Source organism: Lathyrus oleraceus, chromosome 7 (genome assembly GCF_024323335.1).
Source record: "Lathyrus oleraceus cultivar Zhongwan6 chromosome 7, CAAS_Psat_ZW6_1.0, whole genome shotgun sequence".
In the NCBI taxonomy this organism is placed as follows: Eukaryota; Viridiplantae; Streptophyta; class Magnoliopsida; order Fabales; family Fabaceae; genus Lathyrus; species Lathyrus oleraceus.
In genome coordinates, this window is record NC_066585.1 from 100970488 (window position 1) to 100993210 (window position 22723).

General features: G+C 39.6%; 1 protein-coding gene and 1 non-coding gene across 2 annotated transcripts; one reads left to right on the forward strand and one right to left on the reverse strand.

The window, feature by feature from the left end:
- Positions 1–758: 758 nt before the first annotated feature.
- On the reverse strand, positions 759–865 carry LOC127109455 (small nucleolar RNA R71). Its single transcript, XR_007796738.1, has one exon. It is a non-coding gene; the product is annotated as a small nucleolar RNA R71 (small nucleolar RNA).
- A 1117-nt stretch (positions 866–1982) lies between these two features.
- Positions 1983–2498, forward strand: LOC127102237 (uncharacterized). The gene has a single exon (XM_051039636.1). The coding sequence runs from the start codon at positions 1983–1985 to the stop codon at positions 2496–2498; it is 516 nt and encodes a 171-aa protein (XP_050895593.1).
- The last annotated feature ends 20225 nt before the right edge of the window (positions 2499–22723 follow it).

Sequence of the window (22723 nt, forward strand, 5' to 3'; positions counted from 1 at the left end):
CCCTAAATCAAATTTTCATAAGCCTTAAATTTACATAACACCAATAGATAGCGATAAGTTTCATTATTGGTCTCTGTAGATTCGATATCTTTTAAAACTACGCGATACAAATGTGCATTTGCAATTAGATATATTGATAGACTCACTAAGTCGCCATCAAATTTTTGGTGCCGTTGCCGAGGACCAATTTAGTCAATATTGTAACTCTGTTGTCGTGTAGTATAGACTAAGGCAACTATTTTTCCCTTTTATTCGTCGGTTGTATGTCAAACACTCGTTCCTCGGGGGACGAGCTAATACAACCCATAAACAAAATCGAGCATTTTATTCTAAGACACCGAGTTCGACAACTTTGTTTAGAATACAATATCCTAACTCATGATATGGCTTCAAATTAAAACCATCCTCTCAAGGACTATGGTGCTCCATCTGAAGTAGAGCCACACTCGAGCATTACATCCTACCATCGAGGCAAATATTTTTGAGTTAAAACCTTTACTGTTGTAAGTCAACAAAACCAGTTCTCTGGTAACCCCACAGAAGACCCAAACCTTCATTTGTCAGTGTTTATGCAGTGCGCATACACGTTGAAAGTTAATGGTGTCGACCCAGAAGCCATAAGATTACGTATTTTTCCCTTTTCTTTGAGAGATAGAGCCAGATCTTGGCTCCAATATCTACCCTCTAATTCCATAACTACATGGAACGATCTGAAGAAAGTTTTCTTAGCACAATACTTCCCACTTAGAAAAACGGCTAGGCTAAGAAGCCAAATCAACGGAGTTAGGGAAAAAGACAACAAATCTCTTTTTGAAGCATGAAAGAGATACAAGGATATGTTGAGGCTCTGCCCACATCATGGACTTGAGCCATGGTTGATTATCCATACTTTCTACAATGGTATCTTATACAACACCAAACTAACCTTAGACGTATCAACTGGCGGCGCTCTAATGGATAAACCCTACGAAGACGCCTATCAACTCATATAAAATATGGCACAAAACCACTATCAATGGGGAGGTGAGCGAATGTAGAGAAACCACTGATAAATGGAGAAATGTACGAAGTAAATGGCATAGACCATACCAATGCTAAAGTAGACGCCCTCACTAAGAAGATCAAGAGTTTGACCGTAACTCTAGCAACTACCGTAGCTGTTGTAACATCTAATTGCGAGTTATGTGGAACCCCTGGACACAACACTCCCGAATGCCACCTATTGGCTGGAATTCCATCTGACAAAGTAAACTATGCCCAAGGGAACCCATACTCCAATACCTATAACCTTGGCTAGAGAAACCATCCAAATTTCTCCTATAAGAACAATAACGCGTTGTTTGCTCCAAACCCAACACCTGTTGTTCCTCCAGGTTATAAAAAAGGAGCCCCCACTACTCCTTAAGCACCTAAAAAGTCAAACCTTAAACTAATGATGGAGAACTTTATTGCAACCCAAAGCCAACAGAATAGAGACTTTACAAACCAGAACATTCACACAAATGAGCTGATGAAATAATTGGCAAGTAAGGTTGACTATATGGCTACTCATAATAAAATGCTAGAAACCCAAATTTCTCAAGTAGCCCAACAACAAGCAGCAACAACATCCCCAGCTGGAATATTTACTGGCCAACCACAACTTAACTTGAAAGGTCATGCTAACGCCATCACACTGCGAAGTGGGACATAATTATATAGGCCAGTGGATCCAAAAATTCAAAATCCGCTTATGTCTCAACAAAATGAAAAAGAAACCGAAAAGGTAACAAATAATGAACCAAATGACCATGGGTAGGATAATAAAACTAAAGAGGTAGTCGTGAAAGAGAAATTGTACGTGCCTCCACCATCATATAAGCCACTCATTCCTTATCCTCAAAGACTGGCTAAGTCCAAAACTGAATGTCAGTTTAAGAAATTTGTAGAGCTTCTGAAACAAACTAATATTACGGTACCCTTTTATAGAAGCTATTACACAAATGCCTTCCTATGCCAAATTTCTTAAAGAGATCCTATCCAATAAGAAGAAACTTGAGGATAATGAGACAGTGACGCTTACTGCAGAGTGTAGTGCCCTTATTCAAAACAACATGTCCCTTAAGTTAAAAGACCCAGGTAGTTTTTCCATACCTTGTCTAATCGAAAAATTTGTCATAGATAAATCCCTTTGTGATTTAGGAGTTAGTGTCAGTTTAATGCCTCTTTCAATTTGTGAAAAACTCAAATTATGCGAACTAAGACCCACGAGAATGCCTCTCCAACTAACTGACCGCTCTATTAAATTTTATGTGGGTATGCTAGAAAATATTCCTATACGAATTGGTGAATTTTACATTCCCACTGACTTCATAATAATATACATAAAGGAAGATTCCAGCATTCCAATCATATTAGGAAGACCCTTTTTGGCCACTGTTGGTGCCATTATTAATGTGAAACGAGGAAAAATAACCTTTGAGGTCGGTGAGGAGAAAATCGAATTCATTCTTTCATAATTTCTAAAGGCACCTACTATAGATGATACTTGTTGTTTCATAGATATCATCGACGAATGTATAAAATAAATGGAGATGGAACCACCTAAGGATACTGAAGTCCTAAAAAATCCAACACCTCCTATATTAGAAGATGATGAATGGCGTAAGCCATATGTGGATGACAACTTGAGAGAATGCCTCACACTAACTCCCAATCGCATGCCTTGCCCAAAGAAACCTTATGTAGAACTTAAGACGCTTCCCAAAAATTTAAGTTATGAATTCCTAGATAAAAAGCTTGAATGCCTAGTAATAGTCAACACATACTTAGGTAAAAAAACTGAGCAGTTATTGGATGTTTTAAGGAATTACCCTACAACCCTAGGATACAACATCTTTGATCTCAAAGGGAGCAGTCCCTCCGTGTGCATGCAGCGAATTATGCTAGAGGAAGACTCAAAAACCTCAAGAAAACACAAAAGGAGAATAAACCCTATTATGAGTGATGTAGTTAAGAGGGAGGTACTAAAGATACTAGAGGCAGGAATTATATACCCAATATCAGACAGTAAATGGGTCAGCCAAGTACATGTTGTACCTAAAAAGGGAGGTGTTACAGAAGTCAAGAATTACAAAGGAGAAGTTGTAGCAAAACGTGTTGAGACAGAGTGGAGAATGTGCATAGACTATAAAAAATTGAACAAAGCCACCCGAAAAGATCATTTCCCTTTACCCTTTATCGACTAGATGCTTGAACGACTGTCTAGGCATTCTCACTTCTGTTATTTGGATGGCAACTCAGGATTTTTCCAAATCCCAATTCACCCTGATGACCAAGAGAATACCACTTTCACATGTCCCTATGGCACATTCGCCTACCGACGAATGTCGCTTGGATTATGTAATGCCCCTACAACATTTCAATGATGCATGGTGGTGATCTTTGTAGATTTTATGGATAACATCATGGAAATGTTTATGGATGACTTCGCAGTTTACGGGCAGAGTTTTGAAGGATGTCTTGTGAACTTGAAAATGGTACTGGAAAGGTGTGTAAAAGTCAACCTTGTACTCAATTGGGAAAAACACCACTTCATGGTTCAAGAGGGAATCATACTTGGATATATAGTGTCAGGCAAGGGGATTGAAGTTGATAAGGCAAAGATAGAAGAAATAGAAAACCTTCAACCTCCCAAAACTGTTAGATAAATACGAATCTTCTTAGGTCACTCCGGTTATTACCGACGTTTCATCAAGGATTTCTCTAAAATAACTAAACCCTTAACTGGTCTATTGATGAAAGACGCTGAATTCATCTTCGATGAAAAATGCTTAGAAGCATTTTGACTACTCAAACAAGCTTTGACCTTTGTACCCATTATACAACCTCCAGATTGGAATGAACCCTCTGAAATAATGTGTGACGCAAGTGATTTCGTCGTTGGTGCTGTCTTGGGACAACGAAAAGATAAGAAGCTCCGCGTCATTTATTATGTGAGTAGAACCTTGTATGAGGAGAAAATGAATTATGCACCACAGAAAAAGAACTCTTAGTTGTAGTGTTTGCATTAGATAAATTCAGCTCTTACATAGTGGGAGCTAAACTAATTATCTATACTGACCACGCCGCTATTAGGTACTTATTAAGTAAAAAGGATGCTAAGCCAAGGTTGTTAAGATGGATTTTGTTTCTGTAGCGGGGTATTCGTTACCTTTAGATTTATTGACTAAATCAAAAGTAAATCATACAATTCGAGTCACCACCGCACTTCTATTTATCCAAAGGAAAGGTTAGAAAGCGAACAAAAACCAAGAAGTTTTATCAAATCAAAAACTAGTAAAAATGTCAGAGATTTGGGTAAGGGGGTTGGTTATGCAATGGGAAGGTTTTAAGCACCCAAAACATCCTTAATACTCTAAGGGAGCCCTTTTTGCAAAGATGTATTGTAGGTTGGTATTTGTGAAAATATTTGTGCAAACATGATTGGGGAGATGAGAGAAGAATATACATTATTTACAATTTGTCGTTTGAATGGATGAACCCATTGCCTACATACCATCACAAAGGTAGGATCAAAACCTCGTAGTTCGGGGTAAAAATATCAAAATAAGTTGGTGAATTGATTTGTCAAAAGCCTTAAGGTCTTTTGTTATCAGAGGGAGAAAACTCAACCTAAACCAACAATCCACCATGTGAGGAGAGCTTCAACATACTAGTGAGGGATCCACCCTATAATAAGTATGGAAGACTTATAGTCCAATCACTAAGGATAAGGTGAGGTTTACATCAACCACTATGATAACTCAAACCTATGGCTAATGTTTGTGAAAAAAGATTTTAACAAAGGTGGTCATTGGAACCACAAAAATAACTTGAAGTGAGTTGTATTTACAATTTAGAAGTATTCACAAAATAAAGTCAAAGTTGACTTAAGATTCAATTCAAAATAAGTATCAATGAAAAGAGTTCGAAAAAAATCAAAGGCATATGGCCTAGGTTTCTAGTTTTGAAAACAATGTCAATGTTTACACAAAATGAGTTTGGCTTGGGTTAGAATGGAGAGAAGAAGAGAAGGGTTAATCCTAAACATGCAAATATGAAAGAAGAGAATAAAACCCTGGGAGTTCCTTTCTTGAGATCATAAAGATGATCCAAGATGCTCCTTTCCTTTGGACTTAGCAATTAACTCAAGCAATCAAACAAATATTCAATCAAGCTCCTAGGATCTCCATTTGGCTTATTTCTCTTAACTTGGATGCTTATGACAATGGTCCTTCTAACTATCTCAAGTTTGGAATCCCTATCACACAAGAACAAACAATCAAAAAATTCACAATGCAATAAGAGGAATGGACAAAGAGAGTTTAGATTAGGGGTCTTTTCAAGTCAACTTAGAGATTAAGCATTCTAAAGGCATGAGGCCTAGTTTCTCTTCAACAAAATTAGCACTCTAAAGGCATGAGGCCTAGTTGCTCTTGAACTCCATTAAGCATAGGTAGGGTCCTAAGTCTAAGTCTTTTCTCCTTTTTGCATTGGGTTCACACAAACAAAGACAAAACAAGCACAAGGCAATAATATATTTACACAATAATGTGCTCAAGTGAGCAAAAGGAAAATAGCATAAACATAAACATGAGCTCAAGTGAGCAAAAGGAAAAGATAATATGAATAAATGAGCAAGAAACTAAATTGCATTAAAATAAATTGCAAGAATTAAATGCTTGAATTAAAGTTAGTAATTAGTAGTTGGTGTTAGTGTGTCATAAGGCAATTTAGCGCTACGTTAAGCAATTGTAAGTGGACTAATGTAGTAGTCACACCTATCTGAGGCCGGTCAATAAAACTATAGGCAAATAAACACAAGTTAGAGACCATGACTAGTAAGCCAAGCTCCTACAACTTGCCATGCCAAAAGAAAAGAAGAATGACCTTGTATGGATTTCAGGTTCTTTGCTTGACCAAAAAGCAACCTATCTTGGACACAAAGCAATTCACTTGATCTTTGATCAAGTTGAATTTGATTTGGATCAAAGAAGGTTAAGCCTCTCATATGTCAAGGCTAACCACAAATCATTAACTCATTGGTCAAAAGAAAAAGAAGAAGAAAAGAGATGAAGATGAAATGTACAAAATGTAAAGTTCAAATGACATAATCAAAACACAATGATCAAATGTGAATGGAATCAACATCAATCAATGGTAAACAGAAGTGAAATGAAGATTAGAAGTCAAGAAAGGTCAAACATATTTTTGGTATTTTTTGGAATTAAAATAATACATAAAATAAAATGGACAAATCATGGTCAAACTTCAAATCCAATTCAAATCAACTTGGATAAGTCCAATTGGATCATCATAAGTCTAACATGATCAAACAAGGTTTGACAATTTTTTTCAACATTTTTTGAAAATAGAAACTATTTTTAAACTATTAAAAATGAAGAAAAATAACACAAATGGACTAAAATCTCAAATCAATTAAGAAATTGATGAAAATATTTTTCATAGACTTATCATCATCCATATCTATTAAGAAAATATTTTTGGAATTTTTGAATATCAAAAAGTATTTAAAATGAATTAAAAACTATTAAAAACAAAATAATTCACAAAAAATATTAAATGGAATCACAAAAATAATTAAAAATCATATTATGAAACTAGATTTTAAAAGAGAAATTTTGCAATTGGTCCCATATTTTTGTGATTCCAAATAAAGGAGTTATGAATTTTTGAATATAAAAGGAATAAAAGAAAATAAAACAGAAATTAGGAAAATAGAAAAAATCTGGAGCGCATGATCAACACTCATTAATTGACGTGGACCATCTTGTGGCTCTGAGGCGCGCGCTCATTGTGTTCCCTAGTCAAACGCGAAGCAAACACAATTAAAAAAAGTCAAATGAAATAAAGGCTCAGATTAGATCATGGTAATTGGATCCAACGACCAAAGAGAGTTCCACGTGGGGACGGTGGTGGAAACCACCGTCTTCTCTGGTGAGCAAACGAATTCTGGCCACCAGTTGCAGGTTTTGCAATCTCAACCAAATTGCATGATCTTTATACAAATTTAAAGTTAGGGTGATGTACATCACCCCTGTAACCTTGGATTGTTCTCAAGATCTCTATGGAAGGAGAAATATGAGATGGAAAATCCAGGTGTTCAATCTGAAATGCATCAATTCATGAAATTAAAGCCACCATTGGCTTGCCTCTCACACGAGGACTTCAGAAAACCAAACAAACACAAGCAATGTACAATATATGATTAGATTCGAATTAAAACATTTGAGATGTAAACCTTTGAAGTGCAGCTTTGGTGAGCACGATCCACTCCAATTCTTGCTTGCAGCTTGATCTTGAGGTATGGTATGAGTGCAAGGTTAAGGAATAAGTGTTGAAGATCAACTGATTTTGTTAAAATTTGAACTTGAAAAGAGAAATGAAAATTCAGAATTCCTTTGGTGTGAGGTTGGGAATGGATTCCAGCAGAGTTTTAGGCGCCTTCAGGTTGAGAAATGAATGAAGCATGGCATGTATTTATAGTTGAAACTGCAAGGAAAGTGTGATGAATCCGTGTGCATGAAGCTTTGGGTCCTCCATGCATGGGCCTGTACAGATGCATGTGATGCCCAAAAGCTGATGCAAATGAATACTGAACACATACCAAATGGAAATGGACGTGCAACTTGAATGGAATTTGCTTGTGTAAGAAGATTTCATGTGAAATGCATAAATGGTCACAAATATTCCTCTCTTCGAATGTCCCATTTGGAAAATCCAAACATAGGCATGTGGGTAATGGTTGGAAAGGTCTTGACATAAGGAACAAAATCTATGTTGAACAAAAATCCATTTGGAATTTGGAAAATTGTGAAAACTGGCCATGAAGTTTGATGTACAAAACATGTCTTTGAAAATTTTGCCAAAAGTGACCAACTTCAAGCCCTTCTGTTTCAATGATGTAAGCCTCAAATGGAAAAACCTCCAACATCAAAGTTGTATATATTTTCAAGATGATAAATTTGGACTTAAATTTTGCATCATTTAGATTTTTGATGAGAAAGTTATGGGCACTCAAAGTTGGACTTTTTCAAGATTCAATGGCTTTGGTCCAAAGTGACCTATAATGTTTTGTATTATCACATGTGTTTATTTTAGGATTATGAAATTTTGTCCAACATAGAATTTTAATTAGACATATTAATCTTTCCAATTCAATTAGTCTCACCTCAAAATCATAAAAAATGAGTGAGTTAGGTCCTTAGGAAGTTGACCCAAAATTAGGGTTTCAGTCAAAATGACCTATAATGTTTTGAAATGAATGATGACCTTACAAGTTTAAAATGAATTTTTGATAAAAATGAAAGTTGTTCATATGGTTCTTAAGAACATGTTTTCTCTTGGGTTCATATTCATTTGACAAACACATCAAAAGTTAGGTCTCAGTGGATTTCAAAATAGTCAGATGACTTGACTGGTCAACTTCTCAAGTCCAAACTTCAAATCTTGATGAATGAATGAATGAGGACACTCACATAAGCTCATATATGCATAAAATGATAAATTAAATAAATTCCCTTGATTTAATTTGATCATAGGTTGAGGTTGCTTCATGAGCAAGGCACAATCAATGCACAGTTGAATTAGGGTTTCTTTGGGAAACAATCCTCGAGCCCTTTGGTTTATCTTGATCAAACTGGCAAATTGAGATACTTGGGAGACATATATGATAATTGAGAGCTTTGGGAACCATTGTCATGCTTGCTTTCATCTTCATCTGTCCATTTCAATGATCATAGGAGCCTTCTATGAGCCTTGGATTACATGACTGCTTAAGCTTCAAAAGAAAAGAGGTTAGTGACATATTTTTGTGCTTTTGTTTAGTCAAACAAATAAGAAAAGCAATAATATACAATTCAATCATGCTTGGTGGTCTCAAACCAACTCCCACAAGTCCCAACCCAAGGTAAAGGAACCAAGATGCTATGATCCTTGAGGCAATGTAATGAGCAAATGATATGATGCCATGAGGGATCTTAGGGTCAAAATTAGGGTCTTACATATGCCCATATTTAAGGTCATTCTAGCCGGAGATATGAAGGTTAAAATCTTCGTCTCGACGAGGTAGAATGTGCTTAAATAATAACAAAGAGACGAATTTTGATCCCTAAGAGACCTCATGATGCAAATGTATGCATGCAAAAGTTAATACTTTATGGGGATATATAGCCACAAAGAAAAAGAAATCCGGAGAAACTGAGAATCCAAAGGAGTAATACACTCACTAGGGAGACAGAGACTCTAGGGGGGGGAATAAGGGTAAAATGCGTGAGCGGGTCACGACTTAAGACTTGCTGGGAGATACGAAGGGATTCCATGAAAATAAATCGATGGAAAGACTCAAGCTGACACAAAGATGCATGTATTGGGGAATATGCCAATACAGCAAAACTATCCATAAAGGATACTTCGGATAAAAATCTGGACTCAGACGGGGATATCCACAAAGGACTCAGCTGAGGAAGAAATAAATGAGGTATTACCGGTTACTGGGTAATAAAACTCGAAAATAGACATGTGATCCAAACACCGGTATAAGGGTGAAAGAACAACACGCTCAAGGAGAAAGAATATCTAAGACCGGTATAAGGGTGAGAGATATCAATCATCTAAAACATCTGAGGAAGACCTAAAAGGTATGTCTCAACTCAGGAAAATCTGACTCCACAAGGGACAACAAGTTATAATAGGGAGCAGAAGGGAGGAACACCAGGGATACCGGTTACTGGGTATATAATAGGTGACCAACCAGGCATGCATTGGGGAATATTTCCAAGACACTCATCATTCGAAGGGAGGGCTGAAAAAGCAAACTCGACTTATAGGATGGGCATTCGATTCCATAAGGAAACGCGAATCTTACTCAACTGGGGAAGAAAAAGACTTCACCTGAAGAGCGCATGAGATATATTATCTATTACCGTCAGAACATAAATAACATACTCGCATGGAAGATTATCCACAACCGGTTACTAGGTTAATAAAGGATAGATCGACCGAAAAGAAAGGACATCGGGATACCGGCTACTGGGTATATAATGATGACCAATCAAACGGAGAAACAATCACTACCAAACAAAGGGTAAATGAGAGTTGACTCGCTGGGGAGACATTGACAAGAGCAATGATCCCGGAGATATATCACCGGTTACTGGGTGGTATACTCAAAAAATGGAGGAATATCAATACCAAATATTGGATAAAGATAACCAACAAATAGGGGATTACATCTACCGATTACTGGGTAGAAAACCACATAAATAGGACTTACAACTACCGGTTACTAGATAGAAAGCCACAACATCCGCTAGGGAGAGAGTGAACAATTACTATTTACTGAGTAATTGATCACCTGAACCACAGGGAATGACAGGGGAAACAATAAGAAAGGGGGTTAATCTAGGAATAAACTAGAGAGACAAAATGAAACAAGACTTGATCCTATGAGGATATAACTCAGGGGAGTAATTCCTTCCCAATACATAATTAGGGAGAAAACTGAAACAATAATCATCCACGAGGACATAACTCAGTGGGGAGTATAGAAGGAAAGATAGACACTTTTTTGCCTATAGGGTTGACTCTATTTGGAGAGATCAGACACAAGCATCTGCTTGGGGAAAAAACATTTCACCGATAGCAGGAGATGACAAGCAAAGATATATGGCAAAAAATGCAACATGAATATCTTAATGTTATAATTATGCATGTATATGCATGGTTTATGTATGATTAATGTTGACAAACAGACATATCTATCACAAACAGGTCCAAGAATCAATGGACAGGCATCCGGTATAACATCTCAAAAGAGAAAGACCAAGCCCGCAGGAGAGAATCAAATCTGGTGGGGAGCATCTAATACCAGGAAACACCAATCACAGCTGAGGAACTAGCAGAGTCGCTGTCGGGGACAAAGACTACCGCTGGGGATTAGAGAACGTTGTTGGGGATAAGCAAAGGTCACAACTACCAAATGCTAGGGATCTTCCAACAATTCTCAGGAACGTGCAGAAATATTTCTGCCGTCGGGGCAGGAACAAATTACTCCGTTGGGGATTGTCATACCCCAATTTTGTCCGGGCATATTTAAACTTTCATAGAATTGATTTCATTTTCATTTTTGCATCATATGCATAGCATTACATACATTGCATCATGAATAATACCTAAAGTGTCAGTCAGAATGAATTTATTTGAGAATACAGACCAATCAGTCGAATCATTTCTCAAAGACAGGCAAAGTCAGCAATGACTGTTTCGGTTATATCTTATCCGCCTGAGATTTTTAACCGATACAAAATTATTTCAGAATTTGAGGAAAGACTATATTTTTTAATAAGTATGTTTTGTCCTGACAATTTTAGTGTGACCGGTTTAATTTCCCAAGCAAATTTATACTCGGTCTTTGTTTCTAACCGATCACTATTTTGTTGGTTTAATTAGTTAATTAAAGTAGTTAGAATTTATTTAAATCAAATGTCAATTAGTTTTTTTATTAATGTTTTTATGTCCTTAAGAGAATAATAAGCGTATTAAAATAAATAAATAAAATGTTTTAGCATTGGATTCTCTTTTCATTTGCCAGCTAGCACCTAATGCCCCACTACCATCTCTCTCACGTTTTTCCCTCAGTCTCTCCACACACTTGGCCACGCGTCCCTTCACTCACCTATAACACTCACACCTCACACTCACAATAAGTACAGAGAATCCTCACAAATCTCTTTGCTCTCTCTGCCAACCAAAAAGAAAAACAAAAACAAAAAGTCATCTGATAATCACTATTCATCGCCTCCCTCAAACTCTCCATCTCACAAACCTACGCCTTCAACCTCTTCAATCTCTACCCTTCCACACTTACTCCGTGGTCACCGTGAGAACCACCGCTAAATATCCGATCCACAGCTGCTCAACACCTTCATCAACCCCCAAAATCGTCCACGATTCTCCACCGGAACAACTCCACAAACAACCGTCCCACACCTGTCAAAAGTCCACACTCGCGCCGACCACCACCAACTCGCACGACTTCCTTCACAGTCATTCACTTTTTGTTTGCTCGTGAAAGTGGTTTTAGGAGGGAGCGTTTGGTCAGTGTGATGCGGTTCTGGCTTAGGTTCAAGCAACTCGCGACCAACTAACCTCAATGATAGGGAGCAATTCAACATTTCAGCAATTAAGTTCATCGGCATTTTACCCCTTTTTATTTTGGTTGGTGTTTTCTATTTTTCCACTGTGCTTAGTTTGTTTAAACTATTATTTTGATATTGTGAAATTGTTGCTTTGAGTTCGCTATTTTGGGATGCATTAACCTCACTAGATTCAGTTCTGGTATATCGGCGCTACCGTCCTTGTGGTAGTCGTGGTTTCAGATTGATATATTGTTGTTACCATTCATGTGGTGATGTACAAAGATCCTTGGTGAATGAATGAATTGAAGATAATTCATCTCTTCTTCCTACTGTGCTTGTAGCTTATATGGTTGCTTGTTTTGAATGGTTTTCCTGCACATATAGTTAGTGTTGTGCTCGTTGTATGCTTGAGAAGGCCACCATAATTTACTGCTTTAATGTCATTAGAAATTCAAGTTTGAGATTTTGGAATTTTATTGATGCAGATGATTTTTATTCATTTAAATTAAAGTTCATAAAAAAATTGATTTGGGATCTTGGAATTTCTATTGTTGCTGAGGATTGCTTAAAGTTAAAAAAAAAAGGGTTCGATTTAGGGTCAAATTAATCTGGATGATTCACTTCACTACTGTATGCAATTTGTTTGTTTTTTTAGTTATTTGTATTAATTAATTGATGAATTAGGAGTTAATTAGATGAATAAACTATCGGTAAAAATATTTCTTATTACTTGATTTTGTGGTACCAAGAAGATCAATATCTATCCTTTGTTCATTCCATACAAGCAAATAATCATTTTTGATTTACACCGTCAATTTCAACTTAAAACGATTTCGAATCAAATCAAGTTACTTTTCACTTTCATAAAAAGTATTGGTTCAAAGCGGAGTATTTCCTACCTAAACTTGGTTAATTCTACAAAGTCAATTTTGATTCACCAACAACACAAACCAATTTCAAAAAGCACAAACAACAATTCTCGATCTAAATATCGAGCCCATTTTTAAAACACCCTTGTAAGTCGATTGCTCTTCGCATCGCCATCAACCTCACATAGCTTACTCTTGGGCTTCCTTACAATGAAACCTACTTGGTTATTGATTAATCGAGTAGATGAAATAATACACTAAATAAAATTCATTTCATTCATTTCATGAACTCAAACCATTTTCCAAACCATTCAACTTCTAAAAGAATTTTCTCTTTTAAACATAAACATTGGAATGAAAAGGAGAATAGTAAGCTTCCGCTTCACTATCTCTCGACTATTCGAATAATTGGCGTACGCCATATTGCTCGGATTTTCGTCATTCATTTAAAACCCTAAAACTCCATAAAATTAAAATCACTCCCCCAATTAATTAAATTCTAAAAGCTCTATTAATCTTTGAATGAAAAGGAGAATAGTGAGCATCCGCTTCATTATCTCTCGATTATTCGAATAATTGGCGTACGCCATATTGCTCGGATTTTCGTCATTCAAATAAAACCCTAATAATCATAATATTTCAAATCATTTCTACAAATTCCAAATCCTTTTTATTCCATATTTCAGATGAAAAAAAGGATAGGAGGCATACGCCTCACTATCTTTCGATTATTCGAATAATTGGCGTACGCCATATTGCTCGAATCTTCGTCATCAATTTAAAACGCAATCGAATACGACATCTAAACATGTCTTTTACTATTTAAACCTCGGGTGATAAGAGACAGGAGGCGTACGCCTCACCATCTCTCGATTATTTGAATAATTGGCGTACGCCATATTGCTCAGATTATTGACTTCCGACTAAAACACGCTAAATAAACTTGGATAAAGGAATAGGTGGCGTACGCCTCGTTATTCCTTGAATAAGCAGGTAGGAGGCGTACGCCTCACTACCGTGCATATTCAACATCCGCAAACAAACTTTCGATAAAAATTCGAACGAAAAAGGAGTAGAAGGCGGTCGCCTTATTATTCCTCGAAAGAATTGGATGATTGGTGTACACCACATTGCTCAATCTTTCGTCGTTCTTTAAAATATCCCAACAAATCAAACCTAACTTCTCGCCCCCGAGCGATCGAAACCAATCAAACATCAAACACATCAATTCAACTTGTCACCCCCGTGTGACCAAAACTCCTTTCAAAAGAACACTGTCAATCCTTTCTAATGCGCACAATAAACCAGTGCTAGAGCCTCCGCCGAGAGTAGACAAGCCAGCGTTTAGCCGTTAGAACGCCGACCTACACAGTCGTTCATCAAAACAAAACATACCAAATATTCGTAGTAGCTCGAACTACGAAAGCTCTGATTTCCTTATTGCACTATAAGGATACGTAGGCAGGAGATTGTTGTATCTTCGCGAGCACACTAATAAAAAACCTCTCATTTCCCCCCTCTTGAGGTCTTCATCCATATCTGTCATCAATTCTAATCACTCGAAGCAAACGAATAACAGTCAACTAACATTCAAATCGCAAAATCAGACTAAAAGGTTCCCGTTGAGTACAACGGACGTAAGGGGTGCTAATACCTTCCCCTTGCGTACTCGACTCCCGAACCCGAATATGGTTGCGACGACCATTATTCTTTTTCTTAAAGGTTTTCTCGATATTTTCCTGTTCCTTCATTGGAATAAATAAAGTTCGGTGGCGACTCTGTTCGAACAACATCTTTCCGCGTTCCATCGCGAGGGATCGCATTTTTTCGAGGTGCGACAGACTGGCGACTCTGGTGGGGACCCTGCTCCAAGCAAGAGAGAGTCTAGCCTAACTTATTCTGATTTTGCTACGACTGTTGGAAGATATTCTTTCTTTCCATGTTTATCTCTCTGTATTTTATTCTGATTGATTGTGTTGTATATAATTTGCCTTGATACTTTGATATGGGGCTTGATGTATGTTGTGAGATAAGCTCCATACCCGAGCTTCGAGAAAAAACTTAGAACCCTGAGTTGTGTAGTATTGAACCGGGGGTGTACACCTCATTGGGACAATACGAAGACTCCACCTAGAGTAGATCTGTTTGGAGTTTCCATCACAATATGGCTAGCCCATCATTGTGGGGGAGGTTCTAAACACGATCCGTGACTCTAGGGACCTCGCCTTAAAACCAAGTTTTGTTTTCATGATCGGTGATTATGTAGTATTGAACCGAAGGGTCTACACCCTGTTCGTACAATACGAGAATCCCACTTAGATTAGATCATTTCAGAACTCCCATCATAATGTGGCTAGCCCACCATTGCGAGGAAGTTTTGAACTTGATCCGTGAGTCTAAGTTCCTTCCTTGAAAACATAACTTTAGAACCTACCTTTGGGGAATTTCTTGTGATCAGAGAAACCTATGTTTCTTCCTTTTATCACTGATGTACTCGACATGTGGATAATTTTGAGTCTGTATTCCTCTGCAAAAATCATGGCAAAATTTCATGCATTTGCATATCATCAACATGCATTGCATATCATCTCCCAGAAACAAAATCTCACACCATGTTCTACCCTTTGTCCAGTAAACGCTGACTACTCGACACCGATACGAGACACGCCGCAATTACAAGATGACACTTGAACAACTTGAGGCAAACCAGGTTTCGATGAGAACAGACATTGACTCCATGCAGGCAAAGATGGATCGCTTGCTGGAAACCATGGTACTCTTAGCCCAGAAGGAAAAGGATGCTGAGACTAACGCTGAAGCCAGGAAAGTTGCTGCCCAGTTTGGATCACCATCACTTAACATCCCTGGAGTAACTGACCTTGATGGTAACCCTAATCAGCTTAGAGGAGGACCCATCCCTATTCATGTTCCCATGGTCAACCTGAACCCCCATGAGCATTCTGCTACATCTGCTCGACATGGATCAATGATGGGTGATGAAGATCCATATGACGCCTTCTTCATGCCACAACCTGCCAAACCTGTTGTTGGAGGTCTCCCAGACCCAGCTGTTGGTAGACTCCATGCTTTGGAGGAAAAGTTTAAGTCCTTGGAGGTTCACACTACTCCCGGTTTGGACGCAGTGGATATGTGCCTGGTACCAGGTCTCGTAATTCCGCAAAAATTCAAAGTCCCGGACTTTGATAAATACAAGGGAATCAGCTGCCCGAGAACTCACCTCAGAGCTTATTGTTGCAAGATGGTTGCCCACATCAGTAATGATCAACTCCTGATTCATTACTTCCAAGATAGCCTCAGTGGGGCATCTTTGGAGTGGTATATGCAGCTAGAGAGAGGTCAGGTCCAATCTTGGAGAGATCTCGCTGAAGCCTTCCTTAGGCATTACCAGTACAATACTGATCTAGCACCCAATCGCACACAGCTGCAAGACATGACTCAACACAACAATGAGTCATTCAAGGAGTACGCCCGGCGATGGAGAGAGCTAGCAGTTCGTGTCCAACCTCCTCTTCTTGACAAGGAGCTAATTGATATGTTTATGGTAACTCTGCATACCCAATACATGGAAAAGATGGTGGGCTCCAGCTTCCCGAATTTTGCTGAGGTTGTCTCTGTGGGAGAACAAATCGAGAGTCAGATCAAGAAGGGAGAGTTACCCTGTGCCGCTAACGCTTCAAGTGGGATGAAGAAACCCTATCCCAATATCCCAAAGAAGCCAGAAGGTCAGACCAACGCCATAATGAGAGGAGGAGGGTATAGGGCACCTTCGTATGCTCCTATGCCTTACGATCAGGTTGCCGCTGTCATCCCAACGCCATATCAGCCACCACATCAGCAACCATATCAACAACGGTATCAACAGCCTTATCAACAGTTGGCTTACCAACAACAACATTAGAATCAACAGCAACGTGCTCAACCACGTCCACCTAACCAACAGAGGGCAAGGAGGCCAGAAAGATATTTCGATCCTTTGCCAGTATCATATAGCAAGATCCTCCCATACCTGCTGAAGGATGGATCAATTATGCTGAAGGAGATAACACTTGCAACTCCACCATATCCTCCAGGCTACGACGCCAATGCTCACTGCGAGTATCACATGGGTGCTCCAGGACACACAATAGAGAACTGTAAGGCTTTCAAGCACAAGGTTCAAGATTTGATTGACAGTAAAGCACTTACATTCACGCCAGTGAGGCCAAACGTTACGACAAACCCCATGCCGGCGCATGCAGAGTCGAGTGAAGCTCGAAGGTAAAGCTTCCCACCGGCCTGAACAAGCAGAACAAATCCCAATGACAAATCAAGAGATGAAGCCCGTTTCTTCGAATGAAGGCGATCATTATGCCATTTTTACCATTTTGCATTCTTGTAATTTGATCTTGTTTGTCTAAGTACTGTATGCTTTAAACATTGTCATTTGTATTTGGTTTTGTTAATGGGATGATTATGCATGCTTTGAATCAATCTTTCATATTCACTCATCTATCACATTTACAAATCACAAACACATACTTTTTCACCTCACTTTCTTCATCACACTATTGTTATTAAATGTTGGAAGGAGGATGACGAAAACAAAATACTCATAATTGCTGATTGAATGCTTTCGGATAAAATCCTGCTAATGATGTACAGGCATTGTTTCAAATCCCCAAACACTGGAGAGATAAGGAGTTAATCCCTAGTCAACCACTTCGAGCCTAGAAGTATGAGTTTCTTTCGGATCTGCAAAACCCTTACGCTTAACCTGGGGCAGGGTAGTGTTCAGTTAATCTGACTACGCATTCAAATTACAAGATGAAATATCCCATGCAAGGATCAACCACACGATATTCTTCACACACATCCTGAAGTGTCGAAGGAACCATACAAATCCAAATTTTATGTCGGTTGTTCTTCAATGACCAATGACTTGGCAGTCACAATTTCCAAAAAAATAAATCAAAGAAAGAGCCCGCTAAGTCGAACACCCTGAAAGGAGACTTAGGCAAAAACTGGAGCAATCCCGATGGATTAAAGCTTCAACAAGCGGTCCATGCAAAAGTTAGGGATCAAAACAAAATCAAAAGAGACAATGAAAGTCTCCAACAAAACAAAACAAGACTCAGTGACCACCATACCAAAATCAAAGGGTCACCGACATCTAGCAAACGATATAAGGTGGCTGCCATTCCAAGAGACCTTGAATCACCATCTTTATCCTTACACTTGCAAAAGACGAATGTGTGTCGAATTAACTGAATGTAGGATTGGAGATCATCATGAAGAAGGGGTGGGTTAAAATAAACTTTGAGCCTTATATCCTTTTGTTTCAATAACCATGAACCAAGCCACGTTACAACCTTTAAAAGACCTAATTGAAGTAAGGTTTGTTCTGAAAGCATACTACATCAAGGTTGAGTAAACTGACTCCCAAAGGTTTGCTAATATTCTCTTCTCACTATTGTAACACCCCAAAATTTGCCCTCCTCATTCATACATTCATTGCTTAGGTCATTTAGCATTTCATATCACATTGCATCATGTCAGTCAGGATTAGCTCCAAGAAGCTCGAGCATTATCCAGGACACTTTGTGGGTTCTATGATCCGACAACACGGGGAAAAGACGTGAGGTACTACCAACAAATCTAAATGGGGCCTGTTCACCCTACAAATCGCCAAGCTTGAATCTGCCGCTGAGCTGCTATGCTCGCTGGGCGAGCAGATGCTTCGCCTAGCGAAAAGAACTGTCATGCTCGCTAGGCGAGCAGATCCTTCGCTAGGCGAAGGGCGCGCATTTCAGAAAATGACAGAAAAGCCTCGGGCCTCAGCTGACTTCATTCCAAGCCCACAAGTCCACGAATTTAGCCTATAAATATAAGAGTTCTAGTAGAGTTTCAGACACTTGAAAATTCATGGGAGACACTTGAAGTTTCACTGGAGAAAGATCTCGAGAGACCTAGGAGTTACTCTGCAGCAATCTTCAGGCAGCCCCGAGAAGTTCACCCCGATTCACACGCTCTCTTGCCTCCGCCTTACGCAAACCCTAATAGAGCTTCGCAAATCCAGCTGCGCCGTCCGATCTCCCTCATCAGGTATGCCTTTGTTCCTATTACTCTATGCCTCGAATTTGAATACTATGAATGTATGAGGTAACCCCAGGTTTTGCCCACAGGGTTATATTTGTGTATGAATATGTGATTTATGTCTTGACTGTTTAACAATTTCGTTTCTGAGATGAATGCCATAGGATCTGGAATCTTTAACATCGTGCAGGTGCCAATGAGAAATCTAAATCCCGCAGGTGCTCGCTAGCCGCCTCGCTAGGCGAGCACGCAGCGAAGCTTCCCTAAGCTTTCGCTAGGCGAAGCAGTCGCGAACGTGACAGTATCTGCTTTTATTCTGTTTTGTTCTAACCTGTTCTTTGTGTTGCCATGGCCTCGTTATCTTTCGATTTCATCCTGTTCGCCTAACCCCTTTTGTTGAGTTTTTGTGAGGGCTCACATATTCTTGCAGGGATACCCTCCGGAGGTTTATTCCGATTTCCCGTACTGATTGGTTTTCTTTGATGGCATCAGCTTGGGAGAATCTCAGGGTCGCTTATCACTTAATTGCTGTAACTTTGGGTCTTGATCCGTGTGGTATTTTACTTCTTCCCTTTTATTTCTACCGTTTTTTAGCTGGAAGACCTCGATAGGAGGCAATGTTTGAGCCCCCTTGGTGGCATTTTTTTTCTACTTTAAGATACATGTTTTGCGTGATGTGATTGTTTCCCCATAGGATGCGAGGCTTCGCATAGTCTCCCGTTTGCATGCCAATTTAGATAGCACTGTTCCTTCGCCTAGGACTTCCTTTTCGCATGCGCGTTCCTACAACGCATCCCAAACCCTAAAACCCAAAGCAACACGTTTACTCCTTCTACTACAGGCGAGTAAGTCTCCAAAGGTCGAGCATCCGGTAGATTGCGTAGTGACGTCGTTCGTCCAAAACCCAATCCATAACCCCGTAGTTAGCCAAACTACGGCTTGCTCTGATTCTCATTCCAGATGAGATACGTAGGCATAAGACGCGATGTCTTAGCGAGCACATATCCCCCAACCCATAGGTCAGCCGAGCTACGAAGACTCTGATTCTCATATTCAGATGAGATATGTATGCAGTGGATGCGACATCCGCGCGAGTCATTTCTCTTAACCTTTTTAGTAAATAAACACGTTAGGTAAACCCACACCCTTTAGACAAAAACTACAAAAGTGGATCCCGTAGAGTACTACGGATGCGTAGGGGTGCTAATACCTTCCCTTCGCATAACCGACTCCCGAACCCAAGATTTGGTTGCGAGACCCCGTCTTGTCCTTTCCTTTTTCAGGTTTACTTCGAGCGTTTCCTTTCCCTCCCTTGGGATAAATAACGCACGGTGGCGACTCTCCTGTCTTTTTCTTCCGCCGGTTGTCTTTTCGCACACTGTATTTTTCAGGTTGCGACAGCTGGCGACTCCACTGGGGAGTATAGAAGTTGACCTCTTGCTGGTCCATCTTCCCTAAGCGAGTCCCTCCTAGCTTGTGTGATTTCTTGTTTATTGGGTGTTCATGCTTTTGTACATTTATTTACTTACTTGCTTGCATTCATCTGCTGTATCTGCTGTTTGTTTGTTTGTTGGGATGGGATGTTCTACGAGAGGTAAGCCCATTACCCAGGCTTGAGTGTACACACAGGTTTTAGAGTGGATGTTCATGAGGCTTGCGTGGCATGTTGCTGCGTTAAGTCGTTCGTGAAGAACCACACCCAAACGAGGTTTCTCTGGGATATATTATGTCCTGCGGATGTTCCGTAACGACATAATATTCCCCTAGAAATTGTCGACTCTGGTGACCATTTCCCGAGAACTCAGTTGAGGCCTCTCCTCCGAGACGTGATTATGTTAGCTCTGGTGGGCGCATTCTCGCTGATCAATCCGAGGACCCCGAGACTGGGAACTTGCTTTAGGATGTCCTGTTGAGGGGAGTCAGTGGAGGTCTTTTATCCCGTAATAATGCCAAACCTTCAGTGGTAAACGTATTATTCGCGACTGAAGGGCTGAAGTTGACGAACTTCTGTTCTTAGAACCTACCAGTGAGGGGCGGGCTAAATTCAGGAAACCCTAACCTCCGACCAACCCGGTCTTCTGGAGCAAAGCTTTGATCTTATATTATTTTCCTCAGTGATTTTCTCTCCAGACAGTGCAACCTGACAGATGTTCAAGCAGATACAGCAATCCTGATTGACATGCCACTGCATTGCATTCACATCATCACATCATTTGCATTCATATCATTTAACACATGTTTATCCATTTCTAGGGGGTTTACATCTTCTTCTTGATTCCGGTCGGGGTTTTTTCTGGTTCTCTCAAGATGGATATTGGCAGAAAGAGACTCGTCGCCTACAGGTTTCCGGTGGTCTGTTTGGAGCCCATCCAACAACTGATGAAGTTAATGGATCCTGGTTCTCTAGAAGGATTCCGAGAGGATTACGGCTTGATTCTAAGTTTCGTCACGGTTCTTTCCAAAGATCAACATGATGCTCTCTTCACACTGCTACAGTTCTATGACCCTCCATTGAGGTGCTTCACATTCCCGGATTATGTTTTGGCCCCTACTTTGGAGGAGATTGCCAGTTTTCTCAGAGTTCCCATCAAGTCACAATTGCTATTCTACAGTTCTGAGTGTCTGCCCGATCTCAGCATGGTTGTTTCAACCACATATTTGGAGGAATCAGTTTTGAAGGCTAATATGTGTCAGAAAGGAAAAGTCAATGGTTTTCATCTGAATTTCTTACTGGGAGAAGCAAAGAAGAAACTGGAAGACGGTAACCAGAGGGGTTTCAATGCTGTGTTGGCTCTTTGTGTGTATGGGATTGTCTTGTTCCCTAATGTCGCTAAATTTGTGGACATGGACGCGGTACGCCTCTTCGTGTTGAGAAATCCAGTGCCGACCTTGCTAGGAGATTTCTTTCATTCAGTGCACCACAAAAATGAGAATAGAAAAGGAGGATTGTTGAATTGCTGTGCGCCTTTGTTTTATAAGTGGTTCAGTTCTCACCTACCCAAATCAGGAACATTCGTTGATGTCAAGGACTCGTTGAGTTGGTCGAAGAGATTGATGGGGTTGAGAGCTGAAGATATTTCTTGGTGGTCTGACCGGAGTTTGCTTCGGGCAGATATTATTCACAGTTGTGGGAACTTCCCGAATGTGCCGTTGATAGGAAGAAGAGGAGGAATCAACTGTAATCCTTCTCTTGCAGTTAGACAGTTTGGATATGCCTTAAGAACTCCGCCGTTGGAAAAGGATGTGGAAGAGAGTCTGTTTTTCCATTCTTCGCCTGATTTGACTGTATCCCGTAAGGCAGCTGAGGCCTGGCTCAAGGTGATCAAGAAAGGAAGAGCTGTTCTTGGGAAAGGAGATTGTAGAACTTACCCTCAGTATGGAGAGTGGCTTCAAGGAAGAATCGAAGAGTTTGGTCTACCATTGAAGAACCTTTGTATACACCTACTCCTGAGCAGTCAGCAACGGTGAGCCGAGAGGAGTATGACAAGTTGAAGAACACCATGGAAGGACTGCAAGTCGAGAACTCGGAGTTAAGAGAGAAGTTGCAAGACTCACGTGCAAGCCTATTTCCGTAAAATGGTT

Coding starts and splice junctions, on each gene's coding strand:
- LOC127102237 (XM_051039636.1), top strand. CDS start 1,983: ATGCCTTCCTATGCCAAATTTCTTAAAGAGATCCTATCCAATAAGAAG.